The sequence below is a fragment of the Carcharodon carcharias genome, chromosome 10, assembly GCF_017639515.1.
Source record: "Carcharodon carcharias isolate sCarCar2 chromosome 10, sCarCar2.pri, whole genome shotgun sequence".
In the NCBI taxonomy this organism is placed as follows: Eukaryota; Metazoa; Chordata; class Chondrichthyes; order Lamniformes; family Lamnidae; genus Carcharodon; species Carcharodon carcharias.
Window position 1 is genome coordinate 70,646,082 of NC_054476.1, and position 26,330 is coordinate 70,672,411.

General features: G+C 41.2%; 1 protein-coding gene across 2 annotated transcripts in view; it reads left to right on the plus strand.

Moving 5' to 3' along the window:
• Positions 1-26,330, plus strand: part of ighmbp2 (immunoglobulin mu DNA binding protein 2) — an 87,492-nt gene that overhangs the window by 51,523 nt on the left and 9,639 nt on the right. For both annotated transcript variants that reach the window (XM_041197175.1, XM_041197174.1), the window contains exons 10-13: positions 1,085-1,267; positions 9,182-9,300; positions 12,972-13,066; positions 14,920-15,043. In XM_041197175.1, coding sequence (XP_041053109.1) covers positions 1,085-1,267; positions 9,182-9,300; positions 12,972-13,066; positions 14,920-15,043 — 521 coding nt within the window. The remainder of the gene's footprint in view (positions 1-1,084; positions 1,268-9,181; positions 9,301-12,971; positions 13,067-14,919; positions 15,044-26,330) is intronic.

Genomic DNA, 26,330 nt, shown 5'->3' on the forward strand with positions numbered 1-26,330 from the left:
ACTTTTTAAAAGAGTTTAGAGTTTCTGCCTCTACCACCAAATTGGGCAGCGAATTCCAGACACCCACTACCCTCTGTGTAAAAAAGTTCTTCCTCATGTGCCCCCTACACCTTCTGCCACTTATCTTGAATCTATGTCCCCGGTTCTAGAATTCTCCATCAAGGGAAACAATTTTATCCTGTCCACTCTATCTGTTCCCCTCATAATTTTGTACACCTCAATCAAGCCACCTCTGAGCCGTCTTTGTTCTAAGGAAAATAACCCCAATCTATCCAATCTCCCCACGTAGCTACACTTTTCTAACCCTGGCAACATTCTTATAAACTTCCTCTGCACACTCTCCAGAGCTGTTACATCCTTCCTGTAATATGGTGACCAGAACTGCACACAATACTCCAGTTGTGGCCTCACCAGTGTTTTATGCTGGCCTCGCTGGTGTTTTATACCTTGACTGAATTAAAAGAAAACACTGTAGCCCTGCACTTTCTGGTTTAAGCACAGTGTTAAAAGGCCTGGGAGCAGGCCTTTAACCCTTCCATACTATAGTAGGTTAACATTGAAGGTTCAGCATTTCATGGGCATATTGTGCTGCGCACCAGAAATCACATGGAGGACTTCCCTGGAGGCTATACTGTCGGGTTGGGCAGAACTCTTTCAGGCAGTCCCTGCCTTAGTTTAGTTGTTAAACTGAAAAGCTTTTGTACAGAAATTGAAAAATCATGGTTTGCTATTGCTTGGTTAACTTGTAAGCAAGGCTTAGTATTGATGTCAAAGCTCACATGTTATCAGCCTGTAACAGCAGCTGCTGCAAGTTACAGGGATATTTTGGGTGGCCAATTAAAAAGAAGTATTCCATTGAATATACACTATTTCATAAAGCTCCATTAAGGTTGTGTGATGGATGGTGTTCAGTTCGAAATGCTTAATTATTTCACAATGTCTGCAATCTAATGGAGTCTAGTCAGTTATCATATAGTATAATTTTGCAAATTATTCGTATGATTCTAAAAATTCTTGAGTTAAGCTCTGTTTGTCATCTTTGGATTTCTTTGCAACTTAACTGTTCTTTGCACACTCCCAACAGAGCTGCAGCTAAAGGCCTATCGCTCAGTTTGATGGAGCGGCTAATCCAGAGATTTGGTGAACAAGTGGTGAGAATGTTGACTGTCCAGTATCGAATGCATGACACTATAATGCAGTGGGCCTCCAAACAGATGTACTATGGACGACTCACAGCTCATGAGATGGTGGCAGAACACTTGCTAAAGTAAGCATGATAATGAAATGAAAACAGAAAATATTAGAATCACTTGGGCAATATCCCTGGAGACAGAAATAGTTAATATTTCAGGCCAATGACTTTTCATCAGAACCAGAAGGTGTAGAATGTATAACAGTTTTTAACAGTCCCAGTATGTCCTGGTTGGCATCACATCTTCCACCCTCCATTAATGTGAGCTCATCCAAAACTCTGCTGCCTATATCCTAATTCCTGTTCACTCATTACTTTTGTGCTCACAGGCTTACATTAGCTTCTGGTCGGCAAAGTCTCAATTTTAAAATTCTCATTCTTTTCAAAACTCTCCAAGGCATCACCTCTCCCTATTCCGGTAACCTCCTCTGAATTTACAACCGTCATACACCTCAATGCTCCTCCCATTCTGGCCTTTTAGGTCAAACTTTGGTTTGATAAAGCTCCTGTGAAAAATCTTGGAACATTTTAAGAATATAAGGACATAAGAAATATTAACAGGACTAGGCCATTTGGCTCTCTGGCTTGCTGCGCCATTCAATAAGTTCATGGCTAATCTGATTGTGGCCTTAAGTCCACTTTCTTGCCTGCTACTCATAACCCTTGACTCTCTTGTAGATTAAAAATCAGCCAGCCTTAAATATGTTCAATGATCCAGCCTCCACTGCTTACTGGGGAAGAGAATTTCAAAGATTAATGACCTCCTGAGGGAAGAAATTACTCTTCATCTCTGTCTTAAATGGGGAGGCCCTTATTTTGAAACTATTTCCCCTAGTTCTAGATTCCTCCATGAAGGGAAACATTTGGCATCCACCTTGTCAATCCCCTTCAGAATATGATATGTTTCAATAAGATAACCTCTCATCCTTCTGAACTGCAATGAGTATATGTCCAACCTGCTCAACCTTGCCTCATAAGACAACTCCTCCACTCCAGAAATCACTTGAATGAGTCTTCGCGCAAGTGTGTCCCCTCTTAAGGGGACCAAAACAGTGCACAGTACACTAGGTGCAGTCTCATCAATGCCCTGTACGGCTGTAATGAGACTTCCCTACTTTTATACTCCATCCCCTTGCAATAAAGGCTGGTGTTCTAATTGCCATCCTATTTGCTGCACCTCTGTGCTAACTTTTTGTGATTCGTGTATGAGAATTCCCAACTCACACTGTACCACAGCATTCTGCAGTCCCTCCATTTAAATAATATTCTGCTTTTCCATCCTTTCCACCAAAGTAGACAACCTCACATTTTTCCATATCGCACTAAATCTGTCAAATTTTTGACGACTTCTATCTATATCCCTTTGCTGACTTTTTTTGTCCTCCTCACAACCTGCTTTGCTATCTTTGTATCATCAGTAAACTTGTCTACAGTGCACTTAGCCCATTCATTCAAGTCATTAATATAAATTGCAAATAGTTGAGGTGCCAGCACTAATTCCTGTGGCACTCCACTAGTTTCAATTTTTCAATCTCAAAGTGACCCATTTATCCTGACCCTGTTCCTGTTAGCTAGCCAATCCTCTATCGACACTAATATGTTATCCAAAGGACCATGAGCTCTTATCATTTGTAGTAATCTTTAATGTAGCACCTAATTGAATGCCTTTTGGAAATCCAAATACACTTTGTCTGTTGGTTCTCCTTTATCTGCTTGGCTTGTTGCTTCCTCACAGAATTCTAATAACTTTGTCAAACATGATTTCCCTTTCACAAAACCATGTCGACTCTGCTTGATTGTATTCTGATTTTCTAAATGTCCTGCTGCTACTTCCTTAATAATGAATTCCAACATTTTCCCAGTGACAGATGTTAGACTAACTTACCTATAGTTTCCTGCTTTTTGTCTCCCTCTTTCTTGAATAGGTATTACGTTTGCAGTCTTCCAGTCCACTGCCTCTGCAGCCATTTCATTTGAAAGCCAAGAATGCAGGCCATCAGGTCTAGTGCACTTGTCAGCCTTTAATCCCAACACTCTTCCTTTTCATTTTAATTTCTTGCTAATTTACTCTCATACTATAATTTTTTAGTCATCCTTTGCTGGTTTCTAAAATGTTTTCCAATATTCTGGCTTCCCACTGATTTTTGCCACTTTGTATGCATTTTCTTTCAATTTGACACCATCCTTAATTAACCTCAGATGATGCATCTGCTTGTAGTCTTTCTTTCTCAATGTAATATGTCTTTACTGAGAGTTATGAAATATCTCCTTGAATGACTGCCACTGTTTTTCTACCATCTTACCTTTTAACCTATTTTCCCAGTCTGCTGAAGCCTACTGTCATTTTATCTTTGTATTTGCCTTTATTTAGTTTCAGATCTAAGTTTCTCACATTGAAAGCTAATTATGAAATTCCAACTTGCTATGAACACTCTTTACTTTTTTACTATGAGATCATTAAGATACATTTGATAAGCTACCAGTGAAATCTGTAGTCATATTCGATGAGCAGCATACCTGTGGTTTCTGTTCAATTTTTATTCATTTGGTCTGCAGTACATCTATTGCTGTGTATTGAAGAATTAACTGGGAAATAATGTTTCATTGTACATTGCCAGGTCTCAAATAGCCTGTTCCCTAGTTGGATGTAGAACATATTGTCCTAAGAAACTGTCCTGAATACACTCTATGAACTCTTCCTCAAGGCTACCTTTGCCAATTTGATCTGTCCAATCTATATGAAGATTAAAATTGCCTACGATTATTGCAGTACCTTTCTTACAAGTCCCCATTATGTCTTGATTTACAGTTTCTCCTACAGTGTAGTTACTATTTGGTGTCCTAAAACTACTCCCATTTCCTTCCCTCACAATTTCTTATTTCCACCAAACCAATTCTACATCTTGATCTTGTAAGGATAGATCTCTTTTCATGACAGTACTACTCTCATCTTTTATTAACAGAGCTCCTTTTCTTTTCTTGCTAACTTTACAAAATGTCAAATTTCCTTGCATATCCAGAGCCTGGCTTTGGTCACTTTGCAATATCTCTTTAATGTTTATCATATCATATACCCATTTATTTCAATTTGTGCTATCAATGCATCCATCTTATTATAAATGCTGTATGCAGTTAATTCTTTTTTTCCCCTATTTTTCCCTACTCTAACCCTACTTGCTGGGTGCACTTTTATGTTTCTATGCTCTGTTTCTTCCTGTTATACTTGGGTTATCATTCTCGTACCACTACCCTCCACTAGTGCCTTGTACATCCTTGTTAACGTCCTAAATTTCCTCTCACTATGAACCCCGCCCCGGCTATTTAGTTTTATATGCTCTCTCCAGTCCTAGTTATACAATTTGCCAAGACACTGCGCAGTTCATGTGAAGCCTGTCCTAGTGGTACAGCTCCCTCTTTCCCCAGTACTGGTGCCAGTGCCCCATGAATCAAAACCCATTTCTCCCACACCAACTTTTGAACCATGCATTCAACTCTTTGACCTTATTAACCTTACACCAATTTGATTGTGGCTGAGATAGTAATCTAGAAATTATTAGCTTTGTGGTTTGACTTTTTAATTTAGCCCCTAGCTGCTCTTACTCCTTCTGCAGAACCTCTCTCTTAGTCCAACCAATGTCGTTGGCACCCATGTGGACCACGACAACTGGATTCTCCCCCTCCCATTCCAAGTTCATCTCCAGCCCTGGGGAGATGTTCTTAACTTCGGGACCGGGCAGGCAACACACCCTTTGGATTCATGCTGTTGATTACAGAGAACAGTATCTATCTCCCTAACTATATTTTCCTCTGCTGTCAGTAAGTTACTTTTTACTCCCCCACTTGAATGAATCCATGTATCATAGTACTGTGCTTAGTTTGCTCATCCTCCTTGCAGCCCATACCCTTGTCCACACAAGCTGCAAGAACCTCAAACTTGTTGGACAAGTGCCAGGACTGTGGCTCCCATACCTGCCTCACTGTAATCACACACTCTGTTCCTTACCTAGGATTAAATATGAAGTACCTTGTCTAAGAATTGTCACCGTCTCCTGGAAAAAGTGTCCAGGTAACTTTCACCCTCCCTGATGCATTGCTTTGTCTGAAGCTTGAGACGTCAGCTCATCAACTCTGACCCCAATTTCCTCAAGCTGCAGAAACTTATTGTACCAGTGCTGGTTCTTTGGAAGAACTACCTCATCAGTGCCACTCCCCTACACTTTCCCCATAGCTTTGTAAATTTTTCCCTTCAAGTACTTATCTAATTTCTTTTGATTGGATTCTGCTTTCCTTTTCAGGCAACACATTCCAGATCACAGTAACTTGTCTATTCATTTATTTTAAAAAAGTTTCCTTGTGTCACCTTTGGTTGTTTTGACAATGCCCTTAAATCTCTGCCTTTGGAAACAGTTTCTCTTTATTTACTCTAACAAAACCGTTCATGATTTTGAACACCTCGATCCAATACCCTCTTAAGTTTCTTGCTCCAAGCAAAACAACTCCAGTTTCTCCAATCTTTCTACCTGACTAAAGTCCCTCATCCCTCTCTTAAATGTGGTCCCCAGAATTGAAAACACTATTCTCAATTTCTTGTGACCTGGAAGCTGAAGGGCCACTTGCTCAGTGAAACAAGAAAATTAGACCACCCCTTGGTTACCTTCTCTGTTCCTGTTCTGATGATACATTTAGATCTGTGGAAGTGATGTGAAAGCAGGGCCAGCCTTCAGAATGACAGTGACTGCTCTCAAAGTTTTCTTGGGAAATCTAGTGACACGGGACGCTAACTGAAGAACTTAGTTTTGTTCAGCTGGGAGTTGGAGTTTTTTGCAAAACTGTTGAAGTGTGTGAGTGATGGACAGTGCTGCATTGCTGCTGGTGAGGGTTGAAATGTACATTTTTGGCAAGCTGGGATAGCGCAGCAACATTTAAATATGTTCTGACTTCGTCTTAATAGATTTCTTGAAACCAGTGATTTAAAGGAGCAGGGCGTTATTGACATAAAAGGAGAGATTACAGGAGGTTGGCTTTGAGCAAAAAGCCTATTGAATGTCCGGCTGCTATGTCCTGAAATGGCAGGCAACAGAGTGTAAGCAAGGGAAGAGTCTGAACACAGAAGCCAATATGTGGAGATTTGTCAATTTTTTTCCTTCCCCACGTCTGCTAATATATGAATTCTGATAAAGTAGAGATGGTTTACTCTTGAAAAATGTTTTTTAAATAAACTGGAATGCACTGTCAGAAACACAACATTTTAGTTAACAGATGGCCACCACTCTTTGAGAGTGTATAGAATAGGCTTGCTTTGTGGAGCAGATAGATTGCAAAATCCTTTTGAAGTTGTTCTACTGGCTCTGGAGTAAGTGTATTAGCCTTGATTGCTGAAGGTTTAAAACCTCAAACTTGCTTTCAAAAGATAGTGCATTTTATTAATATTGCAAATATCTAGTATCATGTGGTAAATATGGTGACCTGATGGCCACAAGTTTGGCAAACATCAAAATTTTATTGGACAACATTGATTTACCTCATGTTGCCTCTCTTCATTCCTTCTATCAAAATTTATCACTTCACACACTGATGATCCCAAATATTGGGCCTGCTGTGTCAAATTTTCCAGCACTGGAGGTTCTAGCATAGGATGACCATTTGGGATTTCAAAGCAATGAGTGGGGAGCAGAATAGAAATGAATAGCACTCGATAGTTTTGCGGTCATCCACTCACCAGGCAGGTTGCATTGTTTGTCCATTTGGTTTGTCTTCTCTCTGCCTCTGGCGACTTGTTTTGTTCGTCGAAGTATGATTGCACAGTGTTGAGAATTTCTCCAGCCCAGATTTGGGACTGGAGTTAAGCAACATTAACAACTAATTTATGTAGAGTCATACTGACTGATGGCCTTACAATAAGAGGGGGAATTAGAGATCCTTGAAACTCCAATTCCAATCCCTATGCTTTGAGCCCTTACATTCAGCTTCTTGGAATGACAGTATAAGAGGCAGCTTAGAAATAGCTAAATAAATATATCTGCTCTGAATAATTATACCGCCTTGAGGTCACTGTAATTCTAGTTGCACAGTCAAGGTCAGGATGGGATGGCATTAAGCTCCCCTTTGACATCATAAGTCCGGCTTTAAAATTCTTCACCTACACCCATAAGTATTCAAACGGTGACTTCCCAATCTCCACCAACTCTCACATGTCTCCAATCCCAATTTTCACTGAGCTATGTTTTCTCCATGCCTCCTAACATGCCAAATTTAAAATCCTCGTATTTATCTTGAAATTGCACCATTGCTTTGTCACACCCAAACTCTGCGATCTGCTGCAGCCACCTCCTCAGCTGAATGTTTTTGCATCCCCTTCTCTTCATGCCACCATTGATAGTAGAGCCTTCAGCCCCTAGATCAAGCTCCCTAGGATTGCCTTCCTAAATCTCTCCGCCTCTCCAGTTTCTCTCCTTTTCTAAAACCCATCTCAAAGGCCATCCCTTTGACTAGCTTTCAGTCACTCAACCTAATCACTAACTTCCTGGTTTGTTGTCTGTATCCCCTTAGTTTATCTCCACATTGGGATTTTTTTTTCCTATGTTAAAAGGCATTATCTAAATACATATTGTTGGCTGGTGCATTCGATAAGGCTGATGGAATGTTGACCTTTCTCTCAAGGTGGTTGGAATTATTAAGTGAGAAAGTGATGCCCCAGTTGAACAGAGCCTTAGACAAGCTCTATCTGAAGCACTGTATTTAGTTTTGAGCACTGCATTTCAGGAAAATTAGATTGGCAGTGGAAGGTGTAACTCATAGATTCGCGAGAATGATACCAGGGTTAAATTGTGAAGACACATTGCATAAACTTGACTTGTATTCCCTTGAGTTTAGCGATTGATGGTTGATATGATTACGGCATTTAGAACAATAGAAGGATTGATTGGGTAGGTATAGAGAAACTATTTCCTCCCGTAGCAGAATACAGAACAGCATAATCTTAAAATTAGAATGAGGCAATTTTGGAGTGAAATAAGGAAGCTCTTTTCCATGCCAAGTGTAATGAACACCTAGAACCTTCTCCCCTAAAGGGTTGTGCATGTTGGTTGAATTGCAATTTTCTATCTGTGATCAATAGATTTTTTGCATGTTAAAGCAATACGAATCAAATATAGGGAAATGGGGTTGAGGTGCAGATCAGCCATGAATTAACTGAAGATGGAACAGGCTTAAGGGGCTGAATGGCATATTCCTGTTCCTGTATTCATATTTCAGTTGTTTTTAAATTATTAACAAGCAAAGCTTGGTTCAGCAGTTTATCAGAGCTAATTTAGTTTAAAAAGCTTACCTTTATTTGTGGGCTTTGCACCAGTTATTTCCTAAATACAATCAATGCCCACCCTTCCTGTTGTAACTTTACCTCCTCCAGCTTTGCACATGATGGCGCAGCCTGCCACTTTAAATCATGTTTATTTATGGTGTAAGGTGACACCTTGGTAATCTGGTTGACTTGTGACAATAAATCAATTCTGATGTGAGATCTGGGTAATACTTTTAAAAGTTATTGCTATTCAGTAAGTGTTTAATAGACATATAAGTGAGATGAGAGTGAGCAAGAGTTGTAAAATGTCTTTCTGCTAATGCCAGGCTGTTAAAATATTGAATTTGATTAAAACACCTCTCTGAAAATAGCTCCACGAACTGTGAGGTGATGAACTGAGGAGGAGGTGGGAGGCGGGATGAAATTATTTTCATTCTTTCTAAGTTTCAAAGGCTAATAAAGATATCAATACTACCCAAAAATTAATTGTGTCCTGGCAGAATATTACTATAGCAATTTTAGTAAAGCAGACCCCATACACATAGACATGCGCTCCAATTAATCTTCTTTATTGACTATGTTGTGTGGGCTGATTTCTCTGTTACAGTAATACAAGCTTTTTGATGGATGACTATTTTTGTGCAGCTGTAGTGTTGCTGTGTTATTAACTGTGCTCCCATAATTCTTAGGGATCTGCCTGGGGTTGCTTCCACAGAAGAGACAAAAATTCCACTACTTCTAATAGACACCTCAGGATGTGGTCTGCTTGAACTTGATGAAGAAGATGAACAATCTAAAGGAAATAAAGGTGCCATATGACTGGTGATAGGTTGGAAATAATCATACAGATATAGCTTTCTTCTATGTTACTGGGCTATTAAACCAAAGTAGTTTTCCTGAAGCTAAAACTCTTGCACACACCAATTTTTATTATTAAAGCAGCCAAGCCAAATGTCTCTATGCACCATTTTGACAGCTTGATTTTGAATCTGTAATTATCCACACACCAAGTGTGAACTGAGCCAATAATTTGGGCCTTTTGGTGGGCATTTAGTTCCTGTGTGAAATCTTGTACTGATTTAAAAGGGAATCATAGAATGAGACTGCACAGAAGGAGGCTGTTTGGACTTTTGAGTTTGTGCTCGCTCTATCAAAGAGCAATCCAGTTACTTCCACTCTTTCCCCATATCCCTGCATTTTTTTCCTCCTTTAACTATTTATCCAATTCCTTTTGAGGGCTACTGTTGAATCTGTACCCACCACCCTATCAGGCAGTGCACTCCAAATCCTAACCGCTTGTTGCATTAAAATTTTTTCCCTCGTGTCAACTCTGATTATTTTTTGCAAATCTCTAAATCTGTGCCTTCTGGTTATCGCTCTTTCAGCCGTTAGAAACAATGTATTTTTATCTACTCTATCTAAACCCTTCAAGATTTTGAACACCTCCATCAAATCTCCTCCCAGCTTTCTCTGCTGCAGTGAAAACAGCCCCAGATGCTCCAATAACTCGCATAAATCTGCATTAACTCTAATTGCTCAACCCTGGAGCCATTCTAGTAAATCTCTTCTGTACCCTCTCCAAAACCTTCTCAACTTTCCTAAATAGTGTTGTTCCTAGAATAGGAACCAAGAGGTATACAGAAGGTTCAGAGGGGAGGTGAAAAAGCATATTGGAGAAGCAAGAGGGATTATGAGAAAAGACTAGCAGCCAACATAAAAGGGAATCGCAAAGCCTTCTATAGGCACATAAATAGTGAAAAGGTGGTAAAAGGAGGAGTAGGGCCGATTAGGGATCTAAAAGGGAATTTACACATGGACACATGGGCCATGGCTGAAGTATTAAATTTATACTTTGCATCTGTCTTTACCAAGGAGGTAGGTGCCACCAGGCCATGGTGATAGACGAGGAAACTCTGTCACTAGAAGGGTTCAAAATTGCTAAGGAGGATGTGTTGAATAGACTGTCGGTACTTAAAGTTGACAAGGTACCAGGACCAGATGAGATGCATCCAAGGGTATTGAAGAAAGTGAGAGTAGAAATTGCAGGGGCACTGGCCATAATTTTTCAGTCTTCCCTAGATTCAGGAGAGGTGCCAAGGACTGGACAATTGCAAACATTATGCCCTTGTTCAAAAAAGGTTGTAAGGATAAGCCCAGCAGTTACATACCAGTCAGTTTGCTTCAGTGGTGGACATAGAATTAGTCGTCACATGGAAAAATATGAGTTGATAAGGAAGAGCCAGCATGGATTTCTAAAGGGGAAATCACATTTAACTAACTTGCTGGAGTTTTTTGAAGAGGTCACAGAAATGGTCAATGAGGGTAATGCTGTTGATGTGGTGTACATGAACTTTCAAAAGGCATTTGATATAGCACCACATAACAGACTTGTAAGAAAAGTTATTGCTCATGGGATAAAAGGGACAGTAGCAATGTGAATTCAAAATTGGCTGAAAAACAGGAAGCAGAGAGTAATGGTCAATAGATATATTTTGGGCTGGAGGAAGATTTGTAATGGAGTTTCCCAGGGGTCAGTATTGGAACACTTGATTTTCCTGATATATATTAATGATCTAGATCTTGGTGTGTTGTGGACAATTTCAAAGTTTGCAGATGATGCAAAGCTTGGGAGTGTTGTAAACTGCAAGAACAACAGTGTAGAACTTCAAAAGGACATAGACAAGTTGGTGGAGTGGGCGGATAGGTGGCAGATGAAGTTCAATGCGGAGAAGAGTGAGGTGATGCATTTTGGTAGGAAGAACATGGACAAACAATATAAAATAAGAGGTGAAATTTTGAATGGGGTACAGGAGCAGAAAGACTTGGGTGTATATGTGCATAGATCATTGAAGGTGGCAGGACAGGTGGAGAGAGCAGTTAATAAAGCATATGGTATCCCGGGCTTTATTAATAGGGGCAGAGAGTTCAAGAGCAAAGAGGTTATGCTGAAGTTATATAAGACACTACTTAGACCTCAGCTGGCGTATTGTGTAAAGTTCTGGGCGCCACATTATAGGAAGAATGTGAACACACTGGAGAGAGTACGGAAGAGGTTTACAAGAATGGTTCCAGGGATGAGAAACTTCAGTTACAAAGACAGATTGGAGAGGTTGGGACTGTTCTCTTTGGAGAGAAGGCTAAGAGGAGATTTGATGAAGATGTTCAGAATCATGAGGGGGCTGGACAGAGTAGATAGGGGGAAGCTGTTTCCACTCATAAAAGGATCAAGAATGGGAGGGCACAGATTTAAAGTGATTTGCATAAGTAGCAAATGTGATGTGAGAAAAAACTTTTTCACACAATGAGTGGTTCGGGCCTGGAATGCACTGCCTGGAAGTGTGGAGGAGGCAGGCTCAACTGAGGCACCTGAGGGCATTAGATGATTATTTGAATAGAAACAATGTGCAGGGGTACAGGGAAAAGGCAGGGCAATGGCACTAAGTCATAATGCTCATTTGGAGAGCCGTGCAGACCTGATGGGCCGAATTGCCTCCTGTGCCATTAAAATTCTGTAATACTCAGCTGGGGCAGAACCTGTGTTTTATATAGGTTAGCATTATTTCTTGGCATTTGTACTCTCTTTTTATAAAGCCCACATTTTTTATTATCTGCTTTGTTAACCTGTCCTGCCACCTTCAAAGATGCGTGCACAAACGCTCCCAGGTTCTGTGGACTGTGCCTCTATGTGAGGCTTTAACCATCTTAATTGGCTGCCCGCCTCCTGGCTAAGTTCTCAGTAATGCGTTGCGGAGCTGCCCTGGTGTGGCATCCTCATGTTTACCTGCACATTCACAACTCCTAGCCCTCACTTCAATCCTGTATCCCCGTCTCCATGGGACTGGGAAAATCCAGCTCAAGATTTCAAATGTTATTAGACTAAGATTTAATGCTGCTGTCTCTAAGGCTGTAAACTTGAACATCTCATCTGCTAGATTGAGAGACCCTCATCCCAATTCATTGGCAGGCGCTCTATCATTCTCTTCTCTTAGTCTGTGGTCATGAGGAAATAAAACTACTGTGACATGGTCAGTAAGGTGTTTAAACAGCTGCAATGGCAACTTATTGCCAGACACATATACAGACACATATTTCCAAGTCAGTGTGTTGAGTGACTTGGAGGGGAACTTCAGGTGGTGGTGTTCCCATCTATCTGCTGCCCTTGTCCTTCTAGATGGTAGTGGTTGTGGGTTTGGTAGGTACTGTCTAAGGAGCCATAGTGAATTATTGCAGTGCATCTTGTAGATGGTACACACTGCTGCTACTGTGCATCGATGGTGGAGGGAGTGAATGTTTGTGGATGTGGTGACAATCAAGCGGGCTGCTTTGTCCTGGGCGGTGTCAAACTTCTTGAGTGTTGTGGGAACTGCACTCATCCAGGCAAGTGGGGAGTATTCCCCACTTGCCAAAAGCAATTAATGCAAATGAAAAGAATGTATGATAGACCCGAGTCTGTCATAACTCATACTGCTTTTATTGCAGGTGAAGTTCAAATTGTGACAATGCACATTCAAGCCCTGACTGAGGCTGGTGTCCACCCTAAGGATATTGCTGTGATAGCGCCTTACAATTTGCAGGTATGTGTCCTGATCATTTGCCAATATTTCTATACAGGCAAAGTAGGCATTTGGTTTTTGATTTCTGATATTGAAACATTCAAATTTTAGAAGTTATATCTTAATTTATAAATAATCAAAAACAGAATGTGAGTAATGTGAGTTTCTCATACAATCCCTAAGTTTTCTGGTTATGGGTGCAGTTTGTATCATAATGGCTTGAAAGGGGCAGTTCACTGACCCAATAAGTAGTGTACTGTTTGCATCCAATTTTCAGTACTTGGTTGACTATCATTGCCAAGGTTCGGATTTAGGCATACAAAGCAAACACACTACTAGTGTACAGAAAGTGAACGATACGATATGTGTCTGCAGGCAAATAATGTTCTGTTTAACAGCTGCTGAAATGGATGAGGTGACATATGAGAAGGTTGTGAGAAGATGGGTTTTCGAACCACTGCATTACACCATTCCAATAGCTCAGCATGTTGGAGGCAGTTTCCAGGCTACAGCACAATATTAACCATGGATATACCATCCTGTGCTGCAGGTGTACATGCAGCAGATAACAGCACATCTCTGCATCTGGCTCTTTGATGATCTGGACTCCGAACACAGTTGCCTACAATTCTTCCTAAGTTGATATGCCAGGGCCTAAAGGCAACCTGGCAATCTGTCTGTTTTCTCACTCTTTTGGAGTTCCACTTGGAGTGCTTCTAAGGAATTATCCAACGTTTTTCACACATTTGCATATCTCAGTGGTGCCACTGAGACTGCTCTACCTGTTTTCATTTGGGATAGAAGCCTTTATGCATGCTAAGTTTACATAGCTGTAAAGTGAATGGACCCAGCTTTTTAAACCTATGGGAGCGAATAAGGTACTTTAAGCCATCATTCTTGTGACCCTGCATATTATTGAACCAAAACTGGAATTCTAATTGCTCTCTCACCAAGGTCAATTTTGAGGAAAAAAGTTTTTTTATGTTAATGCAACTTATTTTCAATGACTTTTCAGTATTGGTGCTAAGCCCTTAGAGAGTTTTGAGCTATAACATCAAGGTATAATGAAAGGTTGCAAAAGGTCTATGCCTGCCTTTTGATCAGCCTCACATAGTGTGCGCTTGCCATTTGGTGCACCTGGTTCTACTCTCCCCTGACAGCCACAAGCCTATTTCATCTCAGCTGCTGCTGTAGCTGAGCTCAACAAACTCCGCACATGAAGAAAAGAGTTGACGTTTCGAGTACTCATGACCCTTCAACAGAACTGTTCTGTTGAAGGGTCATGAGGACTTGAAACGTCAACTCTTTTCTTCTCTGCCGATGCTGCCAGACCTGCTGAGCTTTTCCAGGTAATTCTGTTTTTGTTTTGGATTTCCAGCATCCGCAGTTTTTTGTTTTTAACTCTGCACATACTGGGTGATGAATCTGCAACCTCCCTGGTTAGTAGAACTTGGTAATACACCATGGACTAAGCCAGCCTTTGCAAGGGCTGGCATATTTGACCCCTAATACAGTTCTGAAGACAGGACAGCAGGAAGCTAACGCATCTACTTGCCTATTAGAGTTTTAAGGCATGGCTTCATGACCAAAATCCTTCATGAAGTTGGTCCCCAATCTTGCCAATCATATGTGAGAGGCACTACATAGGTTAGACACTTCTCTGTTAAAAACAAAGGGACCATGGTCCCTCTAGGCTGTTCTTATGTTTCTCCAGGTAGTCAGTTGAAGAGTGGTTTAGCAGAGATAGAAACAGGTTGTTTTTTTCGTTTGGGGAATGATTAGAAGAATTTAGAAATGAGATGAACCAAATTGTGATGGGTATGTGGGGAATGCAGAAACTGTAGCTGAACTTTATTTTTGACAACGGTTAACAGGTACAACTCCTAAGAAAGGAGTTGTTCAACAAGTATCCGGAGCTGGAAATCAAGTCTGTCGATGGTTTCCAAGGAAGAGAAAAAGAGGCTGTTGTTTTATCACTTGTGAGGTCTAACAGGACAGGTATGTGCTAATGGTCTTTCATGTAGTATAATGCTGTGTCTCTTTTTTAATAGGTGAGACAAATAATTTTTTAGGAATCTGCAATTTTAGAACATATATAATGCTGAGTTTGGATTAGTTTATTGATGTTGGAGTTGCTTTGTATATAGTTACTTGGGTGTTATGCATATTCCTGTGCAAGAAATAAAAAACTTGCATTTATATAATACCTTTCTCAACCTCACAATGCCTCAAATCACTTTACAGCAAATTTAATATTTTTGAAATGCAGTCATTGTCCAACAGTATACACATTGATCAATGTTGTCATAGTGTGTGAGCTGGAGAGTTAAGTGGAAAGAGGGAAGAAATGGAAAATGACCAAACATCACTGTCACCCAGGCCTCCAGCTTCACTATCTCCAATGCTGCACGTCCCTCCTTTACTTATGATGTTGATCATCACACCCTCATTTTGCAAGCTCTCCTCTTGTTCTTCAGGACTGCTTCCAATTGTGTGTCAGCTTCTGCAAGAAGACTGATTAGCATTTTCCATGTTGAAGGATTGTGTAGACCTGTGAGGCAACTGAGCAAAATGTAAACGCTATGTTAAAAGCAGCAAGGTGGGAAATAGGGGGAAGTGGTGATGGGTATAAACGGAAGGAAGCATTCCATAAGTGTACCTTTGTAAAGTGGTAAGGGGGAGGATGGCCCATTACTTGGACTAACATTTGATGCTGCAAGGCTGTAACGATCGAAAGAGATGTGGAGAGGCAACTTTGGTAAGGTTATTCAATCTCAGGGAACTATTCTGCTTGCTATGAATGTCCAGCTGCTATTCCCTATTTCTGCTGGCTAATTTGCTGAATAACTCTTCGCCCATTTAAGAAGCAGCAGTCCTGTCAGATTTCCCACCATCAAACAGCCAGCTGACTATAAGCAGCACAACTAGCACTGGTTGCTTGCTGCTTGTATTAGAATGAGACTCCATCATGGAAATTGGGTGTCCTCCTGACGACATTGGCTGTTTATTGCCTGCCCAATTTAACTACAAACAAAAATCGACCCCATTATGTCTTTTGATGCTGTATTATATCTCTGGAGCTAATGTGATGCTCCTAGATGCCAGCGTAGATTATTTATTTAGAGACTCTTGAATGTTGTCTTCATTCAGACTTTAGCATCAAATTTTCGCATCAAAGTGGCACAACACTTCTACAAAAATTATGTAAAAATCAAAGTGTTAGTCATTGGATATCTCAAAAAGTAGGGAAAGTGAAAAAAAGATGGCGTTAAAATCTCTACCTGAAAGTATGCAGCATTTGCAACAATGAATTGATTGCATAAATAGAAGCAAATGAGTATAACATAATAGCCTTTACAGAGACATGGTTGCAAAGTGATCAAGGTTTGGACTGAATATTCAAAGGTATTTGACATTTTGGAAGGACAGGAAGAAAGTAAAAGGAGTTTGGGTTGCTCTGTCGCAGCCCTCCATCTCATATGACAGTAGTTTGCGCCGTGATAGTCAACACTGTATTATGCATTGCCTGATACGGTTCAGAAGCCCCACTCTGGCATGGCAGTCTCTGCTGCGTTTGGTATAGAAGAAGACAATGGGCTGAGAAGGTGCACAAATTGCTGGCCTCTGTTTTCTTTGGATTTTCTTGTTGGCTACCTGAGCTCTTCATTTCTGCTCGCCTCTTCCAATGTCCTTCCAGACAGTCATCTCCAGAGGACACGGCCGTCAGTGACTGTCTCCCAGTTGTTAGTGTCAATACCTGCCATCTTCATATCTCGCTTTCAGATGTCCTTCCAGCGGAGGTACGGATGCCTAGGAGGATGTGACCCAGTGGCCAATTCACCAAGAAAGAAGGTCTTTGGGTATATGGCTATAAACGTGTATGAACGTGGTCGAGCCAGCACAGACATCATTGGTTTAACAATGAGTATATACTGATGGAATTAGAATGCTTCGGGACTTCTGAGTTGGTGATCTTGTCCTGGCAAGAGATGTTGAGGATATGTTTGTGACAGCAAAGGTAGAAACTGTTCAACCTTTTCTCCTGCCAAGCAAATGTCCAGGTCTCACCACTGTAGAGGAGTGCAGGCTTGGTGGACTTGCAGTTTAGTGTTCTCAATCAGGTTACTGTTGTTCTACATTCTCTTACTCAGCTTGGACATAACAGCTGTAGCTTTTGTGATGGTAGTGTTGATTTCAGCATCAAGTGACAGATTGCTGGTTACTGTGGAATCTAGATATGTGAAGCTATCATCAACCTCCAGCGTCACTTTGTCAACGCTGATAAATGTCAGTATGGCAACATCCTGGATTATGACATTAGCCTTCCTGATACCGATGGTCAAATCAAACTCATTACAGGCATGAGAGAGTCTGTCCATTTATGGCTGCAGGTGTTCCTCAGTATGGAATGTTGGTGTGGCATCATCAGCATAGAGCAACTCTCTGATGAAGACTTGACGCACCTTTGTCTTGGATCTCAGGGGAGTAGGGCTGAACAGCTTTTCGTCAGTTCTGGAATGTAAGTAGACACCCTCTGTAGATGACTTGAAGGGAAATGACAGCAGCAAAGAGAAGACTTTGCCAAGATGTGTCGGTGGCAGACACTGTTTAACCCCACTGCGGATCTCAAGGGGTTCTGATATTTCCCTGTCATAGCTGACCTTACCCATCATGTTGTTGTGGAAAGAGGAGAGGAATTTTGCAGGCAGCCAATTTTCTCCAGCAGCTCATATGATCAAATGTCTTGGTGAGATCGACGAAGGCAATACATAGTGGTCTCCTTTGTTCATAGCATTTCTTTTGCAGCTGCTGGACTGAGAAGACCATGTTAATTGTGGATCTTCCAGTTCTGCAACCACACTGGGATTTGGGATAGATGTGCTTAGCTGGAATCTGCAGTCTGACAAGAGTAACATGGGCAAATACTTTTCCTATGATGCTCAGCAGGGAGGTGCCTCCATAGTTCTTGCAATCACTATTGTCACCCTTGTTCTTGTATGGGATCCCAATCTTTGTATCACATATATCCTGGAGCACTGCCCCCTCCCTCTAGCAGAGACAGATAAGTCTTTTCAGATGCTGGTTCCCATGCTTGATGAGTTCAAACAGTATAGCATCAGCACTTGGAGTTTTGCCCGTGGAACCTAGAGAAGTTACAACACAAAGAAGTGATTCAGTCCATTGTGTCTGCGCTGGCTGAAAAAGAAAAAATAAAAAACTCGCTGTCATTCTAACCCCATCTTCCAGCGCCTAGCATTACAGAACTTCAGGGGCAGACCCAGGTACCTTTTAAATGAGTTGAGGGTATCTGCCTCCACCACGAAACAGGCCACGAATTCCAGATACCCACCACCCTCTGGGTGAAGAAGTTTTTCCTCGTGTCTCCTCTAATCCTTCTACCAATCACCTTAAACCTGTGTCCCCTGGTATTTGACCCCTCTGCAAGAGGAAACAGGTCTTCCCTGTCTACTCTATCTCTCTAGGCCCCTCATAATCTTGTATACATAAATTAAGTCACCCCTCACCTCCGCTGTTCTAAGGGAAACAACCCTAGCCTATCCAATCTTTCCTCATAGCTGCAATTTTTCAAGCCCTGACAACATTCTTATAAATCCCCTCTGCACTCTCTCCAGAGCAATTATGTCCTCCCTTAATATGGCGACCAGAACTGTACACAGAATTCCAGCTGAGGCCTAACTAGCATTTTATATAGTTCCAGCATTACATCCCTACTTTAATATTCTATACCTCATCCAATCAAGGAAAGCATTCCATATGCCTTTTTACCCCCTTATTCACCTATCCTGCCACCTTCAGGGACCTGTGGACATGCATCCAAGTTCTCTCACTTCCTCAACCCATCTCAATATCCTCCCATTTATTGTGTTTTCCCTACCTTTGTTTTCCCTCCCCAAATGCATTACCTCGTATTTCTCTGGATTGAATTCCATTTGCCACTTTTCCGTCCACTACACCAAATCATTGATATAATTCTGGAGTCGACAGCTATCCTCTTCACAGTCAATTATACAGCCAATTTTTGTGTTATCTGTAAATTTCCCAATCATGTCACCTACATTTAAACCCAAATCATTAATATATACAACAAACAGCAAGGGACCCAGCACTGACCCCGGTGGAATGCTATTGGAAACCGCTTTCCATTCACATTACCCGGTGTTTCCTGTCACTGAGCCAATTTTGGATCCAACTCACCACGTTCCCCTGTATCCCATGGGTTTTTACTTTCCTGACCTGTCTGCCTTGTCAAATGCTTTATTAAAATCCATGTGAACAACATCATCTGCACTACCCTCGTCAATCCTCCTTGCTACTTCCTCAAAAATTTGATTAACTTAGTAAGACGTGACCTTCCCATAACAAAACCATGCTGACCATCCCTGACTAATCCATTCCTTTCTAAGTGATAGTTCATCCTGTGTCTCAGAATTGATTCTAATAATTTGCCCACCACCGAAGTCAGACTGACTGGCCTATAATTATTTGGCCTATCCCTCGCATCATTCATAAACCATGGTATAACTTTCTCAGACCTCCAATCATCTGGTGCCTCGCCTGTACCTAGTGAAGGTTGGAAAATGATCTTCAGATCATCCGCTATTTCATCCCTGGCTTCCTTTAACAGCCTGGGATACAATCCATCTGGCCCTGGTGATTTATCCACCTTGAAGGATGACAGTCCTTCCAGTACTTCCTCTCTCATTATGCTTATTGTATCTAATATTTCAGACTCCTCTTTAACTAGAATGTGTGCATCATCCCTCTCCTTTGTGAAGGCAGAGACAAAGTACTCATTGAAAACCCTTGCCACATCTTCTGCATCCATGCATAATTAACTTTGTACACCTCTGGCCCTACCCTTTCCTTAGTTATTCTCTTGCTCTTAATGTGCTGATAAAACATCTTTGGGTTTTCTTTGATTTTATCTGCCAATATTTTTTCATATCCTCTCTTTGCTTTCCTAATTATCTTTTTTACTTCACCCCTGTACTTTCTATACTTGTAGGCTTTCTACAGCATTAGCTTTTTGTGATTGTCATAAGCTTTCTTTATCTTACCCTTCATGCTTCTGGGTAACCAGGGGTCCCTAGATTTGGCAGTACCACCTTTTATCTTTGTGGGGTCATGTCTACACTGTGTCCGTAGAATCTCGCTTTTGAATGCCTCCCACTTGTCACTGATTTTGCTTCAAGTAGCTTTATCCAATCCACTTATGCCATATCATCTCTCAGCTTCGTAAAATTTGTCTTCCCCCAATTTAGAACATTTACTCCTGTTCTATCTTTGTCCTTTTTCATAATAATAAAAAATCTAACTAAATCTAACTTGCCCATGGCAGCCAGTCAATAGCTTTGCTTCATTCCTCCAGAGTGGGTTCAATATCCAGCTCTGCCATGACAGAGCTTCTTCGATGACAGTGTTCACCCCTGGAATATAACTCAAGGTAGTGTTTCACCCATCTCTCCAACTGCTTATTAAGTTGGTGATGACTTTCCCTCCCTTTGTTTTCAGTGGAGCTGTTTTCTTTGATGATGGACCTCTTGCCTTTTTGATCCCTCCGTACATGCCCCTGACATTACCTATGTCGAAGTACATCTGAATATTCTGACTGGTTTTAACCAGAAGTCATTGGCGCACCACCCACCAGCCTGTTGGACTTCACTTCCAGTGGCTCTTAGTGCATTCCGAGTTTTCTCACTCAGATCTCTCTTGCAGTTAATGAGAGCTGACTGTTTGGCTTCAATGGCAGACTTCATCACGGTGATTTTAGCCTCGAACCAGTAACTATTTGTCCGCTTTTGCTTCCCATATGTTGAGAGTGCAGTATTGTAGACAGTGTCTCGAAGTATTTTCCAAATCACTTCTGAAATCTGTGTAGGAATGCCAGAGAGCACCTGTTCAGTCGAGTCATGGAACTGTTGGTTTTTATCTGGGTAGGCAGTATGGCTGACATTGATACAAAGATGGCATTTCTGCTTTGAAGGAAAAAATGTCAAGGGTTGTATCCTCTCCAGGGAATGATCAGCACTGTGGTAACTGCCTGTGTTGAGAATGCTGTTCAGAGAGTCACGCCTGATGATGATCGGATCCAGGTGATGTAGATGCCCTGATCTTGGATGTCTCCAGGACACCTTGTGGCATGCTTTGTTCTGAAAAAAGCTGTTAGTTACCAAAGCTCATGGTAGCAGCAAAGCTCAAGTAGTCTCTGTCCATTCTCATTTATCTTTGCCAGGCCATGATGCCCAAGGCAGGAGGGCTGTGCGTCATAATCATAGCCCACTCTTGTGTTGAAATCCCCCAGCAGGTAAAGATGTTCTAACTTAAAGGTTCTGCTGATAGCAGTGTCAAGCTCCTCATCAAATTGATCTTTTGCCTCTGTAGTGGAGCTTAGCATTGGAGCGCAGATACTCATGAAGATAAGTTAACTGGCCCTGTTTGAGTTGAAAGGCAGATGGAGAGTGAACGTTCTGAATCATTTGTGCTAGGGGCTTCTATCATCAAGAGTAGCAAGAAGCCTTCACTTTGCTCATGTGTTTTCTCTGAACTCTTGCCCTGCCAGATGAACATGTGATATTTTCCTTTCAATGACCCGCTATCGGTGAGCCTGGTCTCTTGTAGGGAAGCTATATTGGTGTTCAGCCTATCTAATTCCATGTTGATCACAGTTGCAAGTCACCTGTTAATCCCGTGCAAATGGCCCTGACAATTGAGCTTACCAATCAAAGAGTTAGCATCTTCTTTCTTTCTTGTTCGTTTTGTTTGTTATCCTGGTGTAATGGGTTCTGCCATTTGTTGAGCAGAGACTCTAAGCTCCAAGCATCCATTGAAGCAGATGGACCATGACAGGTCAGCACCTTACTAGTCGGTGGGCATGAAGTAGGTAGTGACTGACCAATGGGATACAATGGTCCCCTCCACTATTGGAGACAGCCCACAGCACCCATTCTCTATGCCAATTGAGTTGGGTTTATCACTTGTAACTGCTGTCTCCCATATTGTATTAACGCCCTGCAATGAAATTGCAGTGTCCTTTCTAGGTTGCAAGCCTGGGCAAAATTTAATTTAGACCCTGGGCTGCTCAGACATCAGGGTCTCCTATTTGACCTCTCCAGTTGAATCCAAAGGAATACAAAGCACTACACTTGGCACTAGTTTGGTTGCAGGAATTTCCAGAAAGATGACCTGTTTAAACGTTTGTTTGCCTTTGGGCTCCACTCCAGATTTTTTGTCACGTTTTCTCCCTTAGTCTTCAATTCTTCCGAAGTATCCTAAAAGCAGTGGAGCTATTCGCCCATAGCTAGGAGTTTAGCTCATGAGTGTCAGTGTCTGCCTACATGCCAGTGGGCCTGCACACTGCATGTCTGGGGACCAAATTTCCTCCTGGTTCCTCTGAAGTTTTAGCCTGGAGCCACAAGGGACCCAGTTTCCATGTGTCGCCATGAGAAGGCACAGCTGAGGATTTGCCGATGGAGAAGCGGTGTAGTAACAGGAAAAGACGAACAAATTTGGCATTTTTTTGCATTGCAATTAGCCAGCGGTGTTGGATGAAAATAAAAAGCAAACTAGCACTACCTGTTGGGGCACACAAAAGAAGAGATAATAAAGGATAAAATCTGTACAATAGTGAGAAATGATCTTGGCTGAGAAGTTCAAGATGTAGACTCAATTTGGGTAGAGGTAAGAAACAGCAAGGGAAAGAAGTCACTGATGGGAGTAGTTTATGGGCCCCTGACAACAGCTACACTGTAGGACAGAGTATAAATCGAGAAATAATGGGGACTTGTAAGAAAGGTACTGCAATAATCATGGGTGATTTTAACCTTCATATAGATTGGACAAATCAAATTGGCAGAGGCAGCCTTGGGGGTGAATTCGTAGAATGTATTCGCGACAGTTTCTTATAACAAATATTTCTGGAACCAACCAGAGACAGGCTATTTTTGACCTGGTAATGTATCATGAAACAGGATTCATTAGTGATTTCATAGTAAAGGATCCTCCAGACAAGAGTGATTATCGCATGCTGGGATTTCACATTCCGTTTGAGAGTGAGAAATTTGGATCTGAAACTAGTGTTTTAAACTTAAAGAAAGGCAATTACAAAGGTATGAAGACAGAGTTGGCGACAGTGGACTTGGGAAAATAGGTTAAAAGGTAAGATGATTGGTGCGCAGTGATAGACATTTAAGGAAATATTTCATAACTCTCAACAAAGGTACATTCCAATAGGGGGAAAAAAGGACTCCACCAGAAGGTGCACCATCTGTGGCTAACTAAGAAAATTAAGGATAGTATCAAATTGAAATAAAAGGCGTACAATGTCGCAAAGGTTAGTGGTAGGCTAGATGATTGGGAAAATATTAGAAACCAGCAAAGGATTTTAAAAAATCATAATGAGGGAGAAATTATAATAGAGTTAACTAGCAAGAAATATAAAAACAGATAGTACGAGCTTCCACAAGTATACAAAAAGGAAGAGAGTAGCTAAAGTAAATGTTAGTCCCTTAGAGGATAAAACTGGGGAATTAATAATGAGAAACAAGGAAATTGCGCAGACTTTGAGCAACTTATTTGAATCCATCTTCTCTATAGAAGACACAAAAAACATCCCAAAAATAGTAGAAAATCAAGGGACAAAAGGGAGGGGAAGAACTTAAGACTAGAGAAAAAGTAATGAAAATATTAATGGGACTAAGGATCACAAGTCCCCTGGTCCTGATGACCTTTATCCTTGTGTGTTAAAGAAATAGCTGCAGAGATAGTGGGTGCATTGGTTGTAATCTTCCAAAATTCCCTAGATTCTGGACAGTTGGCTGGAAGATCGCAAATGAAATATTTCTATTCAAGAAAGGAGGAAGACAAAAAGCAGGAAACTATAAGCCAGTTAGCCTAATGTTTGTCATTGGGAAAATCCTGGAATCCATTATTAAGGCAGGAAATTTAGAAAATCAGAATACAATCAAGCAGAATCAACATAGATTAAGGAAAATTGTGTTTGACAAATTTATTAGACTTCTTTAAAGATATAACAAGCAAGGTGGATAAAGGGGAACTAGTAGTTGTAATGTATTTGGATTTCCAAAAGGCATTCGATAAGGCACCACATAAAAGGTCACTACTACTCAAGGTAAGAGCTCAAGGTGTTTTGGGTGATATATTAGCATGGATGGAGGATTGGCTAACTAACAGGAAACAGAGAGTCAGAATAAGTGGATCATTTTCAGGTTGGCAAACTGTAACTAGTGGAGTGCCACAGGGATCAGTGCTGGGGCTTTAACTATTTACGATCTGTATTAATGACTTGGATGAAGGGTCTGAGTGTACTGTAGCCAAATTTGCTGACGATATGAAGATGGAAAGGAAAGCAAGTTGTGAGGAGGGCACAAAGAGTCTGCAAAGGGATATAGATGGGTTAAGTGAGCAGACAAATATAAGGCAGTTGGAGTATGATGTGGGAAAATGTTAGGTTGTCCACTTTGGGAAGAATAGAAAAGCAAAATATTTAAATGGAGAGAGATTGCAAAATGCTGTGGTACGGAGAGATCTGTGCATCTTCGTACGAGTCACAAAATGTTAGTATGCAGATAGCAAGTAATTAGGAAGGCAAATAGAATGTTGGCTTTTATTGCAGGGGGATGGAGTATAAAAGTAGAGAAGTCTTACTACAACTGTACAGGGCATTGATGAGACCACAGAATAGAATACTACACTTTTGGTCTCCTTTTTTAAGGAGGAATGTACTTGCATTGGACATGGTTCAGAGAAGGTTCACTTAGTTGATTCCTGGTATGAAGGGGGTTGTCTCATGAGGAAAGATTGAGCAGGTTGGACCTATACATATTGGAGTTTATTGAAATATAAAAGATTCTGAGGCATCTCTACAGGGCAGTTGCTGAGAGGATGTTTTGTCTTGTGGGAGAATACAGAACTCAGTTTCAAAATAAGGGTCTCCATTTAAGATGGAGGTGAGGACAGATGTCTTCCCTCAGATGGCCATTGATCTTATTAAATGATCAAGCAGGTCTGAGGGGCCAAACAGCCTTCTCCTTTCTTATAAACCATTTTGAAACGTTGAGGTATGCAATACTAAAGAACACCTCAAAGATATAATCCATGATCTTGGCACACCTTATTACATATAATTGTCTGGAGAAATCTTCTATTGGTAATGTGATTTGAAGGTGTGAAATTGATTCTGCTTCTCTTCAGAATAATAATGAAAGCCCACGTACTATGATCCAATTGTGCAAGCAATTGAGTTCTCTGCTCTGTCCTGGTTGCTGTCATTATTATTGATGCTTTTGGATTAATAAAAAACACATACGGTTGTGGCTGAGGTTATGTTAGATCCCATCGCAAATGAAGAATTGGATTGGACTAGGCTGTAATGCTCCCTACAGTTGAATAGCTTGCTGATTCTTATTGTCAAAGTTCATACGACAGGCACAGGTGCCTGTCAAAGCTGTCCCTCCGCAAGGAGTCACTGCCTTCAAGAGTTGAAGAAAATTGCGAACAGTTACAAACAGGAAAAGACCTTCTGGTTCATCCAGTTCATGGTACATATATGTGATAAAAACAAAAAACTGCGGATGCTGGAAATCCAAAACAAAAACAGAATTACCTGGAAAAACTCAGTCTGGCAGCATCGGCGGAGAAGAACAAAGTTGATGTTTCGAGTCCTCATGACCCTTCAACAGAACTAAGTAAAAATGGGAGAGGGGTGAAATATAAAATGGTTTAAGGTGGGGGGGGGGGGGGGGGGGTGGCGGGGGCACGGGGGGGGGGGAGAAGTGGGAGGGGTGTGGTTGTAGGGACAAGCAAGCAGTGATAGGAGCAGATAATCAAAAGATGTCCCAGACATAAGAACAAAGAGGTGTTGAAGGTGGTGATATCTAAAAGAATGTGCTAATTAAGAATGGATGGCAGGACACGCAAGGTACAGCTCTATTGAGGGTGGGGTGAAATAAGACTAAAAGGGCATAAAAGGTATAGATTTAAAAATAATGGAAATAGGTGGGAAAAGAAAAATCTATATAAATTATTGGAAAAAACAAAAGTGAGGGGGAAGAAATGAAAAGGGGGTGGGGATGAAGGTGGGAGTTCAAGATCTAAAGTTGTTGAATTCAATATTCAGTCCGGAAGGCTGTAAAGTGCCTAGTCGGAAGATGAGGTGCTGTTCCTCCAGTTTGAGTTGAGCTTCACTGGAACAATGCAGCAAGCCAAGGACAGACGTGTGGGCAAGAGAGCAGAGTGGAGTGTTAAA